The 20,865-nt window shown below is 39.4% G+C and overlaps 1 protein-coding gene across 1 annotated transcript in view; it reads left to right on the top strand.

Moving 5' to 3' along the window:
• Positions 1-3,801: 3,801 nt before the first annotated feature.
• LOC307154645 (uncharacterized protein) overlaps positions 3,802-20,865 on the top strand; it is a 49,188-nt gene continuing 32,124 nt past the window's right edge. Inside the window, exons 1-8 of the mRNA XM_079864684.1 lie at positions 3,802-3,903; positions 4,057-4,120; positions 4,466-4,629; positions 5,270-5,331; positions 5,470-5,636; positions 5,763-5,968; positions 6,220-6,281; positions 6,487-6,656. Coding sequence (XP_079720810.1) covers positions 4,081-4,120; positions 4,466-4,629; positions 5,270-5,331; positions 5,470-5,636; positions 5,763-5,968; positions 6,220-6,281; positions 6,487-6,656 — 871 coding nt within the window. The 5' untranslated portion in view covers positions 3,802-3,903; positions 4,057-4,080. The remainder of the gene's footprint in view (positions 3,904-4,056; positions 4,121-4,465; positions 4,630-5,269; positions 5,332-5,469; positions 5,637-5,762; positions 5,969-6,219; positions 6,282-6,486; positions 6,657-20,865) is intronic.

A 20,865-nucleotide genomic window follows, 5' to 3' on the forward strand; every position in this document is an offset into this window, starting at 1 on the left:
ATAGTGACATAATATGTATAAACTGCTTTTAACTTAATACAATTTTTTTTACATTACATCACAATTGTCAGAGCTTCCTTAAAATCTTTTTCCAACTTGTAATTGTGTGTTTGACGAAGACGCAAACAGTTTTTATAAGTTGTAAACTTTAACTTATAATTATGGTAAATCTAACATAATGTGTTTTGGTTACCATTCACTTCCATTGTATGGACAAATAAAAAAGCACATTTCTCAAAATGACTTCTTTTATGTTCCACGGAAGAAAGACACTTGTGAGTATGAGAAAATGATGAAAATGATCCCAAAAACTATACGCAACCAGTGTGCAAGCACTGGTAAGTGGAGGAAGGATAAATGAAAGCGAGTGACCCAACACACTTTTAGACAACAAAAAAAGATGTAAAAGTTGTATTGATGTGCAACTAATCTGGGAGTATTAGATCACTGAACTTGCTGGGAATGGAGGTTTTTGTCTACAAAGTAAGGAACATGGTCATTTAATCTCTCCACAATAGGTGTGTCACCAGGTAGCCAGTTATTTTTCACATTTACTGTGTTAATTTTGATAACTAATACATTTTGACAGCTCTAAGATTTAAAACGTGAAGACTGTTTAATGATAGCAAAGTTTTAACAATAATATTTGTTTCAGAAATTTACATAACATTTTATTTCTTAGTACAGGTATTGACTACTGGTATTGTGTAATAATGATGAATCCTTAAACATTATTACATAAACATGTTTAATCATGTCAGTACACTTCTCATGGGAAGAGTTATAGGCAACTTGTGCACATTTAAAAAAAACATTGATTCTTATGTTTATTTAGAAAGAATCAATTCATGTCATTGATTTTTATACTGACAGTACTGACGCTACTCTATGAGAACAGTTTTGCTTTGTAGATGAAATAAACTAATTTAATAATTGATTATCTTTTCATTGGAAGTGAATCAGCACTGAACTGACTTCAGCTGAACAAAGCTGTTATCACTGTAAAGCTGCTTTGAAACAATCTGTATTGTATAAAGCTTTAAATAAATAAAGGTGACTTGACTTGACTTAACTATCAACATAAAATCATAAACATGATAGCACACCTAAATCACTCAGACATCTATCTGATGTATGCTTTTAATCTTCAATATGTTCAACATGTCTTAAGAAATGCAAACTGGGAACATTTTAGAGAAATTTATGAATCGGAATGTGTCAGTCTGGTATTATCAAGATGTTTATCAGATGTATGATGCAACATCTGGGGAATCTGGTCGAAGACTTTTGAAACAATGGTAAATATGGGTAAATGTGTGGAATCTGAGGAATGAGGAGGGTGGGGGACACAAGCATAGAGATGCAGGGTTGAGATCGTTTGAGACTCGTACAGGGAAATGTTAAAGGTTTTCAGCGTGGAGATCGGGAAATATGAGAAAATGTTTATGAAATTCATTCAGAGTTTTAAATCCATTGCTTTAGACTTGAAATGGAACATGCAAAAAAACTTATGACTTTGACCCCATTCAGTTTCCAAGCTCTGACAAGGACAGTGTCATACATTTCTTTAAGATATATATTGTACTCATATTCTTTCTAATCAATATAATATGTATGACTTTAAAAAAAAACACCCAAATGTCTTCATTCAAAAGAAGCCACAATTATGCCTGTTCATTGTAGTTGGTTTATGTCATCTCATTTACTAAGTTTCTGTTCAGAAGGGAGGTGCGCACTAGCAGGTTAAACTGCCTTGCCGAAACTAGGTTAAATAAAGGGATACAGTGATATGCATCTCAATGGGACCATGCTTGACACATTAGCAACTGCCCTTTCTGTATAACTATCCCAGCCAGAGGCCACATCTGTTACAGAGGTCTGCTATCACAGTCAAGTGAAACCCTGGTGTCAAGAGACTTTTCCTTTTCTGGACAATCCTCATGTCTGACACCTCACATTTATCATTTGCTAAGAGTTGAACATTTTAGCAATGATAAAATGGACACTATGATTTTCCCAGTTTCAAATGTCATAAAAAAAAAAAAAAAAGATGAAAGCATAAGCAAAAACTTCTGCTATAATTATAAGAGGCTTGTGACCATTCTGTGGTGAAGTTGAAATTTTGGCATGAGGAAAGCATTCTTGCCTGTTTACCAAAAGTCACAAGGAAAAACTATGTAACATTATGCAACAGTAAAAACAGCCATACAACCATATAAAGACTGTAATAATAAATTAACGTTTCTATTTTAATATGATTTAAAATGTAATTTCTTTATGTAACTTATATAATTTAGGGTACGTTTACACAACAACCGATATGCTTAAAATGGAGAAGTTTTTTATTTGAGTTTTCCGCATGATAATATGGATATATTATTTATTTGATTTGGATTTAATATGGATTTATTATTTAATCCATATAGAAATTGTTGTAGAATGTATAATAACAGATTATAATGTGTGAAATTATAAGAGCATAAGAGATTTTAAGATATGTTTGCGGTTAGCAAATGTTTGCTCTAGTTTGTTTTGGAACAAACAATATGAGTTACAAGGAGCTACATTTCATGGAAAAGCCAGTTACGTAGTTTCCTCATGTTTTGCTCAAGAACTTGAAATACAACATGATTAGCAACAAAACACACACACCCTTTGTTTCTAAAGACAAGTGACTCCTATCCTCACAGACTGTTCTCAATACACAGTACAAAAAAATAAAATAAAAAAATAAATAAATAAATAAATAAATAAATATATATATATATATAGACACACACACACACACACACACACACACACACACACATACATATATATATATATATATATATATACACACACACACACACACACACACACACACACACATAGATGGCGCAGGCTGATGGGTCCTTAACGCAAGCTGATGATATTTACAGCATTAACATACTTGGCATAAGCTGGTTCATGTCGCATCAGCAGCCAATGAGCTTGCTGCTCAACATTTAAATGGCTAGTTAATATTCACTAGCAGTTTGCAGCATGCTTTCAGAATTTGTCTAAAACCCTCCAACTTCCCCAGCTCCACCTGTATAAATCTGCTATGGGTAATTGATATGTGCTATTTGTGCAGCAGCAGCACACTGAGTCATACTCACAGCAGTGTTTTGGCATATGTATTGGTCGTAGAAAGTACCTGTGTACTTGCTCTGAAGCAACATTCCACCAACACCAAATACATAAACATTGTCATATCATCACCATGCTGAACATCTTCAGAGAGTTGTCATAATAGAAATGTCATTGTTGCTTTTATGAGTCATCCAAAGGCATATCAGGAATGTCTCATGATCAGGCTTTACAGAGCACGTATCACCTTCTCAAAATCACTAATAGAGAAAGAAATGGCTTTACTTTCTCCATTAATCGTATATGGAAGTGTTTATGCGAACACATTGGAAATGAAATTTGAATTAATTTTATTGGGGGAAAATGACTTCAGTCAAGGATGTTGAAGTACATATTTACACATGAATAATGTACAGTTTTACTAAGTGATGGCACAGAGTACTGTTGAGTGTTAAAAGATGTAAAAACTATTTTGCAGCCATAATTTTTCAATTTGCCATAATTGGTCAAAAACAGGCAATGCAACATGTAGGCAGGCTACTGTGATCATGTACCACGAAACAAAGCTATTCTTTTTTACAGTTGTTAATCAAGTTTGTCAGCAAAATCCCAACTGAACTCTCATTGGTCCATTCTTCAGAAGAAGAAAAAAACGGTCTCCCTTTAAATGCCCTCTCACCTGTCTGCTGTGTTCTGTTAGAGGTGACCATTTAACGGATGACAGGAACCTTCCTTGAAAAACTTGCTATACGGAATAACCTGGATTGATTTTTTTGACCCAATATTTAAAAAGTAAGTAGAAAACGTTTTCAGTTGTTCTCTGTATCCAGAGTGAAATAAAATATAAAATGGTATACAAAATGCAAACATTGTTATGTAATGTTGCATGAAGAAATGCTTGATTTTGAACTTCGGCTCATCATACTTCTATGCTTCATTTTTTAGGCGTATTGCTAAAAGAAGATCACAATGGAGTGGAGGATTATTGTAGCTGTTCTGTGTCTAATTGGTAAGGATCTAGTAGTGATACTTGTTCCAAATTATTCTGTATCATTGCACATGAATTACAAAATAATTTTCACAACAATCCAGCTGTAAAATATATTTACTCTCAAAATCCACTGCAGTCAAATAGGCTTGGTTGGTGATGATCATCATTAATGTAACTGTCTTGAAAGAGACAAGGAATTTAAAAAAAATTTTTTATTTATTTTTATATATATGGATTGCTATCTTACCAGTATACATTTGTCAGCCTAACTAACCCCATGCTAAACTATGATGTTAAATCTTCAGCAATCTTCTCTCAGCTTCTCTCATTTCCCCTAATTTCAACTAATTTCACCTTAAATAGGAATCCTACATGTGCCAGGAAATGCTGCTCAAATGAACAGCACCAACATCACCATTGCTTATCGATTCACTCTAAGCTTCAGCATCAACGGCACTTTCCTGGATGTCTACTTAAACAGCACCAATAATGTAACCGTAGACCTGAAAAACAACATCACCACTCAGGTAATATTTTTGGCCAGTGAGGAATGGTTAAAATTACACTGTATTTTTTTTCCAGCAGTGGGTTCAGCTAAAGGTGTACCAACCCGATCTCACAGCAATTCATACGTATTTTGCGAGGTGGCTAATTCATACAAATTCATACGACCTCACTCATATGAATTCGTATTTGCTAAATCTTACATATTTTACGAGTTGCCCAATTTGTATGAGTTCGTACGAATGACCTACAATACCCCTGACCCCACCCCTAAACCTACCCAAAACTGGGGTTTAGACTAATCGTACAAGTGAGGTCAGACGAATTTGTACGAATTAGCCACCTTTTACTCACTTGTACGAATTGGTCGTGAGAAAATAAAAAAAAATTGGTAGAGAATAAAACAGATATAATGTGTAATTATATCCACCTTATTTTTAACATAAGAGCGGGTGTGGCCGTATCTATGTGTATGTTCATGATTGAATTTGCTAAAATGCCTACTTTGCCTATTTTTCAAGTCTCGCAGACAAAGTTATTTGCAGCATTAGAAAACGATACAGGATTTGATCATTTGTCAAGTAGTATAATAAAAAGAAATTAAATAATTAAATATATGTAGAGCTGGAGAAATGTCTTAATCTGTTTGTTAATGTTTTGTAGGTTGAGCAACTTTACAAGAACAATTATACAAACTTTGAACGCTTCAAAATTTCGCAATTCAGGTAAAAGCATAAAACTGTAAAAATCAAGATAAATTATTTGAGCTTATTGTTTGAATGGTTGGTTAGTTACTTTGTAAGTCAACTGACCATTTGTTCACCCAGTTCATTCATTTAATATTTTCCTGTGTTCTCTCCCAGGAATGGCTCTATTGTGACAGAGGGAGAACTTCAGTTTAACAACAGTGGCTCTAAGCCGAATGTGTCAGACCTGATACAAATCTTGTATAGTGGACATTTCACCTTCACAATCATTCAGAATGCCACCAGGATTGATGAGGTCACACCACAGAACCAGTCGACCACTGGTCAGTGTGTGTTTACAGATTTAACTTAACTAAAGAACTTTGTTGTTAAATAAGGCTTCAAGGCCACATTAATTTTGTTTTTTGACACTTTTGTTGAACTTTGTCCCATTTTAATTTTACCCAAAGCAGCAACACCTGCAACAACTCCAGTGACGAATCAAACTGCAACTCCAGTGACGAATCAAACTGCAACTCCAGCTACAACAGTCTCTGCACCTGCTAAAGTTGCAAAGATTAATTTAGTCTTCAGTATTGTTCAAGAATTCAAGGAAATCTACTCCAATCTCAATGATGCTGAGACCAAAATTCTGTCAAATAACATCACCACTGAGGTAATATTTTCTCCTATGAGGCATGGATGTTGATTGAAATAGCAGTAGACTCTGGTAATGTTGTGTATTGGCAATATTAAAAATATATACCACTGATGATATATGCTTTAACATGCTGAATAGTTTGCTAAATACTTGTTTTTTGTCTGTTTTAAAACTACATTTCTTGTAGAGAAATTTGATCTGAAAAACAGAAATGCTTGTATGCAAGTAATATGATATTTATATGATTATTTATCTATGTGTTACAGTGTTCCCGAGTTTACAAGAGTCGTTTTTCAAAATTCTACCGCATGTTTATTCGGAAGTTCAGGTAACAGTACATTTATTTGTTATTCACCCTGTTATTAACATAGATGGATATATCCATGATTTGTTTGATCAGTGATTGCTTTCCCGACTGGTTTAGTTTATCAGTTTGTTAGTCAAGTGACCATTTGATTGTTCTATTTGGTCTTTCAGTTGTTTGTTAGTTAGTTATTTATCTGACTGTGTTTCAACATGGTTGATCTCCACAGCAAGGGCTCCATTGTGACTGATTCTGTCCTCGAGTTTGACACCACGAATGGCACTAGTCCTAATGTGACAGACGTGAAAGACACCCTTGTTAAGGCTATCAAGAATGGAAATTTCAGCTTCACAATTAATAGCTCATCCATCAGTGCTACTGATATCACAGAAACCAATGGTCAGTGTATTTACAGATTTATTTTTTTCCTGTTAGATACTTGTCTGTTACATTGTGAACCCTTTAAAGGAAGGACAAAGACATAATCATTCTTGTTTGATGATAAATACACACACACACACACACACACACACACACACACACACACACACACACACACACACACACACACACACACACACACACACACACACACACACACACACACACACACACACACACACACACACACACACACACACACACACACACACACACACACAATCTTGTAGGAGAAGCAAAATGCTGTCTTTTTGGTGGGGATTTATTGTATATTGGTAAGCCTATACAAAGTATTATTGAATTGTGACCCATTTTTCTTTAATTCTGCCCAAAAATGGAACAAAACTGACGACCACTGCTAATACTTTATTTATTCCTATGTTTTTGTGCAATGATTTATACACAATTTCTCTACAAATGTGACGGCTTTAGCAGCTCGAATAATATTCCTTGATAAATAATAAATAAATCATACAGAACATCAACCCTTAGAGAAATATTAGTAACATGAGAATGAAAGGAGAATGAATAGTGTGGGCTATTGTGTTTACAGTCAGCAAACGAAAACTGAATGAATGAATGAATGAATGAATGAATGGCACAATATGTAACTTTTTTGCTTTAAAAATAGCAAAAGTCACTATATCTATTTTTTTTTTTTTTAGTTGTGTACTTACATTATCCCGACTGTTTCCAACAACTTTCAAACCAGGAGAAATTTTAATTTAATTCGAAGACACGGCACGTTTCTTTATTTCCGTTTTGTCGCCGTCAATGGCGTCATATCCGCGTTCTCCCTGGTTTCCGCTCGTATTGCCATAGTAACCAGAGCCCTCTGATAGTAACCAAGGCGACAGACGTGGACCACTGTGTAGTTCGCAATATCTATTTGCTTTCGTTCAAACATTATGGACCATGGCAAGCAGACTTTGGATAAAAAAGAACTAAAACGAGAATCAATATCAGCGCAGTGTTTTCGAGATGCCGAGAGCTCCCATAGACAGTATATAAACGAGAGCTCCACGTCCGAGACTTCGACCGCTCCTACATGTTCTTTATTAAACAGGTGAGCACATTTACATAAAACTAATCAATGTTATATAGTTCAACAATGATAAAATGTTAGAATATGATCTGTATGTTATTCTAATGTTGATCTAGCTTACTGCTAGTCTCATACAGACAAACTAACACATAAATTTAAACACATTCAAATGCAGTTTAGTGTGATAGTGTAATGTTAGACCAAGTGAAACAGCGCTGCGTTACCTCTCAAGTTTAATTTGTCTAATAAACTGACCTGTGAGTTGTAATTCTGCACTCGCGTGTAGTTCGGTAGAATGAAATGTCCATATTCCTTTTATATCCGCAGGACTCGCGTCTCGTGTGGAGCTGATAGCTGTCTCTTAGCAATCCCGACCTGCTTCATATCACAGTCATGATAAAAACATCGATGTATTTACTCATCCATAAACATTATTAGATCGGTCGGCTTGACGTTGATGACAAGATCCATAATTCTTAGCAAATGTTGCGTCATCAAACCACGCCTTTGTTATTGTAAAGAGGTTAACGACCCCTAGCGGTGAAAAATTCCATACTGTACGTTGAATGAATGAATGAATGAATGAATGATGAAGGATTGGAAGTCCATAAAGGGATTTTAAGGTGTTTCCAAAGACTTTGTTTACTGGCCTAAATTAATCAATAATTAATGTGCATTTCCTTTATTTATTTTATTTTTTACAGCTAACAGGTCTCCAGTCCTGGCTAGTATGCTCACAGCTTTGTGGATGACCCTAGCGTCACTTCTTTTGTCAGCTGTGATGCACTAATCACAAAAATCATGCTATTAAAACATGACTGTGACTGACATCTCGGATATTTTTGGTCAAGTTATGATCTAGCTGTGACATTTACTGGTCTTTCTTGCCACATTATAGAGTCTGGTGATACAAAAGGTATGTGTGAGTTATAATTTTTTGTTCTGTGCTTTACAAAAAAGCACATTTTTTCTCTGTACACTGAGCTGGAGAAATAATGAGGATCGGTTTATTGAAGCCAAATCTGAACATTCCTCTATGCTGCAAAAATGGCACAGGTGCCAATGTATTAGTTAGATGCTGAAGATCTATATACATGTATATTTTGTAACCAGGGTACACATGTGCAATCTATATATTTAATCTTTGAGTAATATAAATGAAAAAAAATGTTCTGATAAATCTGAACATTCCTCTATGGCACAAGTGAAATGTATATTTAAAGGTAATAATGTGATTCGGAACTGACATTTTTTTTTTGACTTTTTATTGACTTTTTATTTTTCTTCTTTTCAATAAAATATATCTTCCAATGTATTAATTAGATGCTGAGTATCTTACAACAAAGGTACACATGAGCAATCTATATATTTAATCTTTGAGTAATAGAAATTAAAAAAAGGTCTGATAAATGATCTGTATCATGTTGTATGAAAGTATGTTTAATAAAATGAAGGGTGAATCCTGTTTTTAATTTCATTTCATTGCTTCAAGTATACTTTATGAACAAATTTAAGGTTATTCAACTTCAACTTTGACTTGTGACAACAAGATAAGCTGGGATCCAGGCTGTTCTCATATCATCGAAATTACTTTTATTAAACATCAGATCACCCACAATATTGTATAACAAATACATTAAAACAGGACATTTACTGTCCTGTAAATCTTGTATATTTATTTACAAAGATTTAAAACTCCTTAAATCTGAATACAAGGACTTAAATCTCCCCTAATTTTTACAAGCCCTACTGATCGGTTGTCACAGTATAAAAAATATATTTTGGATATTCGAGTGGAAAAATGTGTTACTATTAGGCTAATATGCTAGGCTGGAAATCCAGACCTAAATCTGAATGAGTAATGGTCTGGCATGGACTAATGAAAATCGTCCAGCTCGAGGGGCGGCACCAAGCATGCATTTGAAAATCTCACTGCACGCAATTGGATAACACTACGACCAATCACAACAAGCCCCATACCAGCAGAGCTAACTGATAGATTAGACTCTTGCTGTATCTGGTCAGCAAAACAGCAAAAACGCCCTTCTTGCAAATGAACGATTCAAGCGCCGTCTTCTGTTCCTCTTTTAGATAAAAAGCCAAGTCTAACTCGTTCATTGTAGTGGCCAAACTCTGGATTCCAGGGTACTAATATGCACTCCCCTCGTGCGAATAAAGAGACAATCATTCAAAAGCCAGTTGGAGTCATTTTGAACTCATAGAGGAACATGCCTCTTATGATGTTTATTTTACTATTAAAAAATCTCTATTTTAAGTAATTAAATTTTCTTACTGTACATAACATTTGAAATATCTTTCCAACATGGTTTGAGTAGGCTCGACAATTCCCACCAAGCTACATACAACAAGTGGTTTGGAGAATGGATGGATATGGTATGAAATGTTATGGTTTTTGACATTTTGCAGTCATGGTGATTGCCCTGTGACCTCTAATACGCTACCAGCCATTATTATTCTCAGTTCATTTGAATTGCAGTGTTTGCCAACTTAGGGAATTTGTCGCTAGATTAGCAACTTTTCAGATATAGGCAGTGCAAGTAGTTGGCGAACATAAATCTCCAAGGTGAGTTCAATGTAAGAAAGTTACATACATCCTGTAAACAAGCTGCTGCATCGATTTATTGTGCAGACTTTTTACACAGCATTTTAATTGGTGTCAATAAATCTACTCTTACGTTCACCCTTTACTCCACTACTGTATAGTTGCTGCTACTTGTTAAAATAATAAGAGATAAACATTTCAAACAGTAATACATTGTTGTCACATGATGTCAATATTTTGCATGTTTAATTCTCCCTTCACATGCTATTATAATTAGTGTAATTGTGATTAGCCGACTTGGAAATTGCACATGAACCACTTCTCAAAACATAATGAGGTAACACTTTAGGTTAGAGTCTCTAACCAATTCTCAACATTAACTAGTTGCTTATTAGCATGCATATTATTAGGATATTGGCTGTTATATTAGTACTTATAAAACACATATTAATGCCTTATTCTGCATGACCATATTCTACATCCCTTAATCCCACCCGATACCTAAACTTAACAACTAACTTACTAACTATTAATAAGCAGTAAGTAAGAGTTTATTGAGGCAACAAAGTTAGTTAATAGTGAGAATTAATCTGGCCCTAATCTAAAACGTGACCCATTATGATTGTGAACTTCTGTTTGGGAACCAAGTTACCAGGTTGGGGAGACCCATAACCTTTGTGGACAAGAGGACCGTTTCAGTAGTAAATGCAGGCAATATTATTATTTATTTATTATTTATGCACCCTCTTATTTTCAAATCTTTTATTTATTTATGCCCACACGCATTTTTTTCTTTTTGTTGATGCTTGATCAAAATGTTAATTGTTAGTTCTAATATTGTTATTACTTTTTAGTGTTGTTCTACAAACCTAAATTAATTTTGTGGAAAAGTTTTTTCTCAATTTAATTCAGTTCATTTAACAAATATATGTTGAGTGTTCTGCTGTGGCCTCATCTCGGAGACTGGTCAACTAAATTTCAAATAAGTTTGAAATTTATTGAGAGTGATGGTTACGGCAATGATCCCTGGTTCTTTGTCACTAGTTGTATTGATGTACAGCTGTATTATGTAAACAGAATTGTTCATTTATTATAATCATGAAAAATTTATTATAATCACGCAAATTTATATATTTTTTTGGTCATTTAATCTCTCCACAATGGGTGGGTCACCAGGTAGCCAATTATTTTTCACTTTTTTAATCTTGATAACTAATACATTATTTGACAGCTCTAAGATTTAAAATGTGAAGACGGTTTAATGATAGCAAAATGTAACAATAATATTTCCTTTATTTGTTTCAGAAATGTATTTTATTTCTTAGTACAGGTATTGACTAGTAGACTAGGTATTGTACAGGTAATAATGTTTAATCCTTAAACATTATTACATAAACATGTTTAATTATGTAAACTCTAGTACACTTCTGATGGGAAGAGTTCAGTAGGCAACTTGCGCACATTTAAAAAACATTGATTCTTATTCTTATGTTTATTTAGAAAGAATTATAATTCACGTCATTGATTTTTATACTGACAGTACTGACGCTGCTGTATGAGAACAGTTTTGCTTTGTAGATGAAATGAACTTTTTAATAATTGGTTATCTTTTCATTGGAAGTGAATCAGCACTGAACTGACTTCAGGTGAACAAAGCTGTTATCACTGTAAAGCTGCTTTGAAACAATTTGTATTGTATAAAGCATTATATAAATAAAGGTGACTTGACTTGACTTATCAACATAAAATCATAAACATGATAGCACACCTAAATCACTCAGACATCTATTTGATGTATGCGTTTTTAAGAAATGCAAACTGGGAACATTTTAGAGAAAGTTATAAATCAGAATGTGTCAATCTGCTATTTTCAAGATGTTTATCAGATGTTTGTATATAATGTAAATGAAATGCTTTTCAAATCATGCAACATCTGGGGAATCGGGTCAAAGACTTTTGAAACAAAGGTAAAGGGTAAATGTGTGGAATCTGAGGAATGAGGAGGGTGGAGGACACAAGCAAAGAGATGCAGGGTTGAGACTACAGAAAGGGTTGGAGTCAGATCGTTTGAGACTCGTACAGGGAAATGTTAAAGGTTTTCAGCGTGGAGATCGGGAAATATGAGAACATGTTTATGAAATTCATTCAGAGTTTTAAATCCATTGCTTTAGACTTGAAATGGAACATGCAAAAAAACGAATGACTTTGACCCCATTCAGTTTCCAAGACAAGGACAGTGTCATACATTTCTTTAAGAAAAATATTTTAAGTAAATACATTCTAGATCACTTTCTAAATAGTAGATTATTATGTATGACTTTAAAAAAACACCCAAATGTCTTCATTCAAAAGAAGCCACAATTATGCCTGTTCATTGTAGTTCATTTACTGGGTTTCTGTTCAGAAGGGAGGTGCGCACTAGCAGGTTAAACTGCCTTTCCGAAACAAGGTTAAATAAAGTGATACAGTGATATGCATCTCAATGGGACCATGCTTAACACATTAGCAACTGCCCTTTCTGTATAACTATCCCAGCCAGAGGCCACATCTGTTACAGAGGTCTGCTATCACAGTCAAGTGAAACCCTGGTGTCAAGAGACTTTTCCTTTTCTGGACAATCCTCATGTCTGACACCTCACATTTATCATTTGCTAAGAGTTGAACATTTTAGCAGTGATAAAATGAACACTACGATTTTCCAGTTTCAAATGTGATTAAAAAAAGAAGAAGAAAAAAAGCATTTACAATACTGTACAACAACTGTTTAATGTGACATTTTTAAAATAATTGATTAGGCGGAACCTAAAAAATTTCCGGTATAATTATAAGAGGCTTGTGACCGTTGACGTCAAGTTGACGTTAAAGTTTTGGCATGAGGAAAGCATTCTGCTGCCTGTTTACCAAAAGTCACAAGGAAAAACAAAGTAAAATTAAAGATGCAAAACTAACAACAGCCATACAACCAAATAAAGACTGTAATCCATATAAAAAATTGTTGTAGAATTTATAATGACAGCTTATAATGTGTGAAATTATAGGAGCATCAATAGATTATAAGAGCATACGAGATTTTAAGAGATGTTTGCGGTTAGAAAATGTTTGCTCTAGTTTGTTTTGGAACAAACAATATGAGTTATGAGAAGCTGCATTTCATGGGAAAGCCAGTTACATAGTTTCCCTATGTTTGTTCAAGAACTTGAAATACAACATGATTAGCAACAAAACACACCTTTTTTATCACACCCTTTGTTTCTAAAGATCCTCCCAGACTGAAAAATACACACACACACACACACACACACACACACACACACACACACACACACACACACACACACACACACACACACACACACACACACACACACACACACACACACACACACACACACCCATATGAAAAAAACCTGCATGCTTCATATACAGCAACCATATATCTTCCTTACTTAAATCGGCCAGAATTACCTTGTGTTTCATGTAAGGCCAATACATGTCCTATACAAAACCAGACCGATTATGGCCCATTTAAAAACTAAATAGCACACATACAACTTTTAGGGGATTTTTGCGTTATATATGAATACCGTAAAAAAAGTCTTATGAATTTTACATGACAAAAGTATGCAAATGTGTATGGTATTAGTAGAAAATAACTGATATTCATATATAAATAATTTAAAGTTCTTATATTGAATCATATGCTAGTCAAATTAAAGTCATATAGAATTTATACATATTTGTTTATGTGTTTCATACAGATTTCATGTTTTGATGACCAACATCTGATAAATTATTTTAGTGAAAAACTTCAAACTTAGATATAACTGTAAATTTCAGACAAAATTAATTGTTGGAGTTTTAGTCAATTATTCCAGTATGTTCAACTCAAACTATCAAGTAAATGATATTCAGAGATTTTATTAAGTTAATAAAGTTAAAGGTGGGGTATGTGATTCTCTTTTTTGTCCATTTTTTCAAAATCACTTGAAATCCTATTACAGCCACTGAGTAGAAGCACTGAAATGAAAATTAAGCAATTTAATCAACTGTGGAACGGGCAGGACTCGAAAAACTCCAGCCAATCATATCCAAGACCACCTAGAATCATTGGACAGTAAGTTCGTCAATCAAATGGTCGTACCATACCAGGCCACATTATTTTTTTGTGTGTTTGTAATTGACCGCCCTCGAACGGTCCTCGTCCAATCCTAGCTCAGCAACTGTAACTAAGGAGAAGGAAGGACCCCCGTCAAACATTGCGATTTCAGCAAGATGGTGATGCGCCTTTGGCACCTGCAAGTCTGACACCAGGTACCCCAAAAGTTTAGAGGGAGGGATCGTTTTTTTTTGCCTTTCCAAAGCCCAAGACCCAAGCGGAAAGATGCAGACAATGGGTTAAGCAGTGTGGGAGACCTCACTCACAGCTAAATGCCTCGAAGATTAATAAGCATACATATGTCTGCTCTAAGGTAAGTAAAGCTAGCGAGCTAACTTAGCATATCAATTATCAACAAGTAGTTTAAGTACTCTTACTCTTAAAACACTTTGCAGTTTTAATGATGTCCTGTATGAATAAAATGACGGAGTATGTTTTTATTTCCCTTTCAAGGGAACTCGCACTGCGTCAAACGCTGCGGGAACACCCCTGCGTGATTGCGTCATGAAGCACTCGTGAAATCAGTCCAATGGCGTGACGAGACGTCATAGGCGGGTGACGTCATTAACCAGGAAACTATAAAGCACCCCTGAACCAAACAATGTCAGCTTCTGTCTTCACAAGCGCTCTATGTGAAATCGTTCTGTCTATTTGATGTGTGTTTGTCTCTCAATATATATATATATAAAAATGAGCAAGCAGCAGTTTAAGCAGTGTGTTACTCCCTGCCCTCGTTTTCTCACGGGTGGGGATACACACAAGCTTTGTGTGATGTGTTTGGGACCGGAGCATGCTCAGGCAGCTCTCGAGGGGGCTGCCTGCGAGCATTGTGAGAAGCTGGCAATGAAAACTCTCCGGTCCCGCCGAGCACTCTTTGAGGAGGGTGCTTCGGCGAGCGTTCCTCAGGGCTCGGGTCCGAGGCACGCCGAGGCACGGCGGAGGCGTGCGTCCTGGGGTTCGCAGATGGATCTAACGGCGGGGCTAGAGACGGGAGATCCCCTATCTCTTCCTTTACCCGTTGGATCTGACACTTCAGTTCGCGAGTCGGAAGCACGCGCGGCGGTATGAATGTGAACATATGTTGTCTGTGAATTTTTTATATAATCTTTCGTGTGAAGAATGCTACAATTTAGCGGGTAGAAGTTTGATACGGTTAGACTTTGTGTGAGAGCACTTTGTGGACTACAACTCTTCGCTGCTTTCGACGCGTTTGAAACGTCACCACCATTCGCACACAGACACTAGCTCACGGATCCCGCTAAACATGACTGTGTCTTTGGTGCACTTCACCGCCTTCTTTCAGGGAGAGGACAAAATCGTTGAGGTTGGCGAAAACCACGGGTAAGTCAACTTTATGGGGTGACGTCACATAGGCGACATGTAGTCTTTCTTGTTATGTCTTTTCCACAACTGCTAGCCAAAGAATCATACCATATACTGTCAAACTCGTAACATGAAAGATTATATAAAAAATTCACAGACAACATATGTTCACATTCATGGCACAATTCAAACGGGACCAGAAAATAATTATTTTCTCCCATTCACTTGCATTGACTATTTTTCAACCTAGAGGTCCAGCGGGGTTTTACGGAAGGGGCGGGACTTACCAGCTCTATGCGGCGATGCCTCAGGTGGAAGAGACGCTTGCGAGCTATCTCTCCCCTGAGTCTGCATCGTCGCTGAAAGCCCCGCAGCTGCCCACTAAGCCAGTAAAAACAACATCGGTTTTAGTGGGTAGGGCATACTCGGCAGCAGGTCAGGCGGCCGCCAGTTTACATACTATGGCGGTCTTACAGGCATATCAGGCGGACCTGCTGAAAGACATAGATGATGAGTGTGAAGAAGTAGGGAGAGAAACGATAGCGGAGATCAGGAGGGCAGCTGATTTGTCTCTTCGGGCCACCAGGGAGGCGGCAAAATCTATCGGCCGCTCTATGGCAGCCCTGGTGGCCTTTTTGGCGACTCAGAAAACTCGGTCGTCGATAGGTTTCAAGAAGCAAAAAAGCAGGCAGCGGCTTTCCAAAAATTTCTCCCCCGAAAAATTTATGTCTCTGGGGCTGCTGGGCGGGAGCAGCCCCAGTCGAGTACGCCCTCCTCTCATAGAGCCGAGCAAAAAGTGAGCGTGGCTGTCCGTGCTCCCCCACAGAGAGACTGGGGGTCGGGACAGCGCACTCAGCCGAGGTCTTCCCGAGGTAGAGCAGATCTGAGGACTGTGATTATCTCCAGGAAGGCCTCGGCGAAGAAGTCCTGACGCCAAGGACCCCTTGGTGTCATCAGGGGGCCGTGTTGCCAACCCTGCCACCTCTGGTGCTTCAGGGCGCAGCGGCCCTCAGCGAGTTCAAATGTCCATGTCCGCCCGGAAACGTAGCGGCGTGGGGAAGCTCGCACCCTCCGAGGAGGGTTCGAAGTGGGTCAGTTTGGTTGCTTCCTGCCGGTGCGCCGTTTCAGGACACCAAGCTGGCCACTCAAATAACATCAGAGGCCAGCCTCGAGAGGCTGGTTCCCTTAGTAGATTATCTGGCAGCATGGAAACTTCTGCCAAATGTCTCAGATTGGGTCCTGCGTACAGTAAAAAAAGGGTACAGAATTCAGTTCGGGTCACGCCCGCCCAGGTTCAACGGGGTAGTACACACGGTAGTAAACTCCGAGCAGGCTCTGGTGATGGAAGGAGAAGTACAGACCCTTTTGCAAAAAGAGGCTATAGAGAGGGTTCCTCCCCACAGCAGGGAGTCAGGGTTTTACAGCCCGTACTTCATAGTTCCAAAGAAGGGTGGAGGGTTGCGGCCCATTTTAGATCTACGCCAGCTAAATCGAGCAGTCAAAAAATTAAAATTCAAAATGCTCACGTTAAAGCAGATCGTGTGTCAGATCAGGTCCGAGGACTGGTGTGTCACAATAGACCTAAAAGACGCATACTTTCACATCTCCATCCTTCCGCAACACAGGAAGTTCCTCAGGTTCGCTTTCGGGGGCGAAGCGTACCAGTATCGGGTTCTTCCGTTTGGCCTAGCACTGTCACCCCGCACGTTCACAAAGTGTGTGGATGCAGCTCTGGATCCCTTGAGACTCCAGGGCATCCGCGTGCTGAATTATATAGACGACTGGCTCATCCTGGCACAGTCAGAACATCAGGCGGCTCAGTATCGAGATGCTGTGCTAGCTCATATGAAGACGTTGGGGTTAAGGCTAAATGTAAAGAAAAGCGTGTTAGTTCCACAACAGAATACCACTTTTCTGGGCGTAGTATGGGACACAAAGACCATGAGAGCCCGTTTGGCGCCCGCCAGGGTAAAATCGATCCTGGAAGCCGTGCGCAGGATAAGACTAGGCCAGTCACTCACTGTAGTACAGTTTCAGAGACTTTTGGGTTTGATGGCAGCAGCGTCCAACGTGATTCCTTTTGGCCTGCTGTACATGAGACCCTTACAGTGGTGGCTCAAGACCAGGGGGTTCTCCCCGAGGGGAAATCCGTTTCGCATGATCAAGGTCACGCGGCGATGCCTACGTGCCTTAGTTATGTGGAAAGATCCTTGGTTCTTGTCCCAGGGTCCGGTGCTGGGAGCTCCTTGTCGTCGCTTAACGTTAACGACGGATGCTTCCCTCACTGGTTGGGGGGCGACCATGAGTGGCCGCTCAGCTCAGGGTCTGTGGAGCGGCCATCAGCTTGGCCGTATTTCTGGCACTCAGACACTTTTTCCCAGACCTCACGGGCCACCATGTGTTGGTTCGCACGGACAATACAGCGGTGGTCTCTTACATAAAACGCCAGGGGGGATTACGATCTCACCGACTTTGGAAGTTGGCACATCGAGTTCTGGTTTGGACCCAGGGGAAGTTGCTATCAGTTCGGGCACTTTATATTCCGGGGTATATGAACAAGACGGCAGACTCTCTGTCGAGACAGGGAGTGGTGCCGGGGGAATGGAGACTCCACCCCGAGGTGGTGGAGCTCCATTGGAGCCGATTCGGGCAAGCTCAGGTGGATCTGTTTGCGTCTCGAGAGACAACGCACTGTCCCCTGTATTATTCCCTAACGCACCCAGCCCCCCTGGGGTTGGATGCCATGGTACAGACATGGCCGAGGCTATGTCTGTATGCCTTTCCCCCTCTGGCAATACTACCAGGAGTTTTGGAGAGAGTACGCCGGGACGGGGTTCGGCTGTTATTGATAGCCCCATTCTGGCCGGGCCGAGTGTGGCTGTCAGACATTGTGTCCCTCCTCGAGGGTCCTCCGTGGGAAATTCCGGTCAGGAGGGACCTTCTCTCCCAGGCGTCAGGGTCGGTGTTGCACCCGCGTCCGGAGCTGTGGAAACTGTGGGCCTGGCCTCTGAGGGGGTTCAGCTCATAGATTCAGGTCTTTCTACTGAAGTAGTGGAGACCATGTTGCACTCCAGAGCGCCTTCTACGAGGAGGCTTTATGCCCTAAAATGGAGAGTTTTCGTTGCATGGTGTACAGGCCAGTCGGTGAATCCAGTTGACTGCCCAGTTGGTTCAGTGCTAGATTTTCTTCAAGAAAAGTTTTCTTCGGGGTTGTCCCCCTCCACCTTAAAAGTATATGTGTCAGCTATATCTGTCTATCACGTTCCTCTAGAGGGTGCATCAGTGGGGAGACACCCATGGGTAACTCGCTTCCTCCGTGGTACTTTGAGGTTAAGGCCTGTGGCACGCTCAAGGGTGCCGACTTGGGATTTGGCCATTGTATTAGAAGGCCTAGCCCTGGCCCCCTTTGAGCCTATTGGAGAGGTGCCAGAGAAATTTCTCACATTAAAAACTCTGCTCCTTCTATCTATCTCTTCTATTAAAAGAATCGGGGATTTACAAGCACTGTCGGTTGCTCCCTCGTATCTTGAGTTTGCGCCTGGTATGGTGAAAGCATTCTTGTTTCCAAGAGAAGGATACGTGCCTAAGGTCCCCACTAATGTGGTGGGTCCGATAATGTTGCAGGCCTTTTCTCCGCCTCCATTCCAAAACCAGGACCAGGAGAAATTAAACTTACTTTGCCCAGTTAGGGCTTTAAACGCATATGTCCACAGAGCTGCCCTGTGGCGCAAGTCTAGTCAACTGTTTGTATGCTTTGGGTCCCCGAATAAAGGGAAGCCCGCATCTAAGCAGACTTTGAGTAAGTGGATAGTCAAGGCTATATCACTTGCATATGAGTCGGCCGGTCATCCCTCACCACTAAAGATCCGAGCCCACTCGACTAGGAGTATGGCTGCTTCTATGGCCCTATTGTCAGGGGTTTCGCTTCAGGAGGTATGTGATGTGGCAGGGTGGTCCTCTCCGCACACTTTTGTAAAGTTTTATAACCTGGATGTGGGTTCTACTCCGGGTTCTCGGGTGCTTCTAGTATAATGTGCATGACGATTTCACATATACAGGCACTTGAAGACTATGGCGACGTGGGTATTCAGTTCCCGCAGCGCTTGACGCAGCGCGAGTTCCCTTGAAAGGGAACGTCTCAGGTTACGTATGTAACCATGGTTCCCTGAGAGGGAACGAGACGCTGCGTCGCTTTGCCATACTCTCGGCATGCCTGTGACCAACTTGTTCGACCTATCAGAAGCTGACATTTTTTGGTTCAGGGGTGCTTTATAGTTTCCTGGTCAATGACGTCACCCGCCTATGATGTCTCGTCACGCCATTGGACTGATTTCACGAGTGCTTCATGACGCAATCACGCAGGGGTGTTCCCGCAGCGCTTGACGCAGCGTCTCGTTCCCTCTCAGGGAACCATGGTTACATACGTAACCTGAGACGGTTTCCACTGTTCGATCGCGCCCGTGCCCCTCTCTCTCTCTCTCTCTCTCTCTCTCTCTCTCTCTCTCTCTCTCTCTCTCTCTCTGACACACACACACACACACACACACACACACACACACACACATTGCAATCTTGACATCGGAGCCTGTTCATTATGCTGCGTTCACACCAAACGCGAATAGAGCGTCAAATTCGCGTGTATCGCGTCTAGTTCGACGCTTGAACATTTTGAATCCATTCGCGCGTCCAAAGCGAATAGGACGCGAGCGAGCGAGTGCAGTATGAAATGTTTAAAGACACGTAGAACATATGCGATGATGAAAGGTTTAACTTGAGAGGTGGGGAAACTGCAGGTTCGTTACTTGTTTAGGCTGGTCGTCATCCTTAGCTTAGCTAACCTGTCATACATCTGATAGAACAGGTAGAAACTGAATCTTTGTAACCTAAACTAGATTGCAGCCCTTTCTGTCGTGCCCTGGAGGATATGTCTGCTGCATTACTCCAAAACCAACCACTTATACCAACCCAGCCATGGCTATGTCGAGAAGGGTCTGGCTACAGACCTGCACTTGCACTCTCAGACCTGCACGCTCAGACACCAGGGCTGCGTTCAGCCCCGACAAAACGTTGCACAACGTTT

This window comes from Squalius cephalus, assembly GCF_949319135.1.
Source record: "Squalius cephalus genome assembly, chromosome: 2".
NCBI lineage: Eukaryota > Metazoa > Chordata > Actinopteri > Cypriniformes > Leuciscidae > Squalius > Squalius cephalus.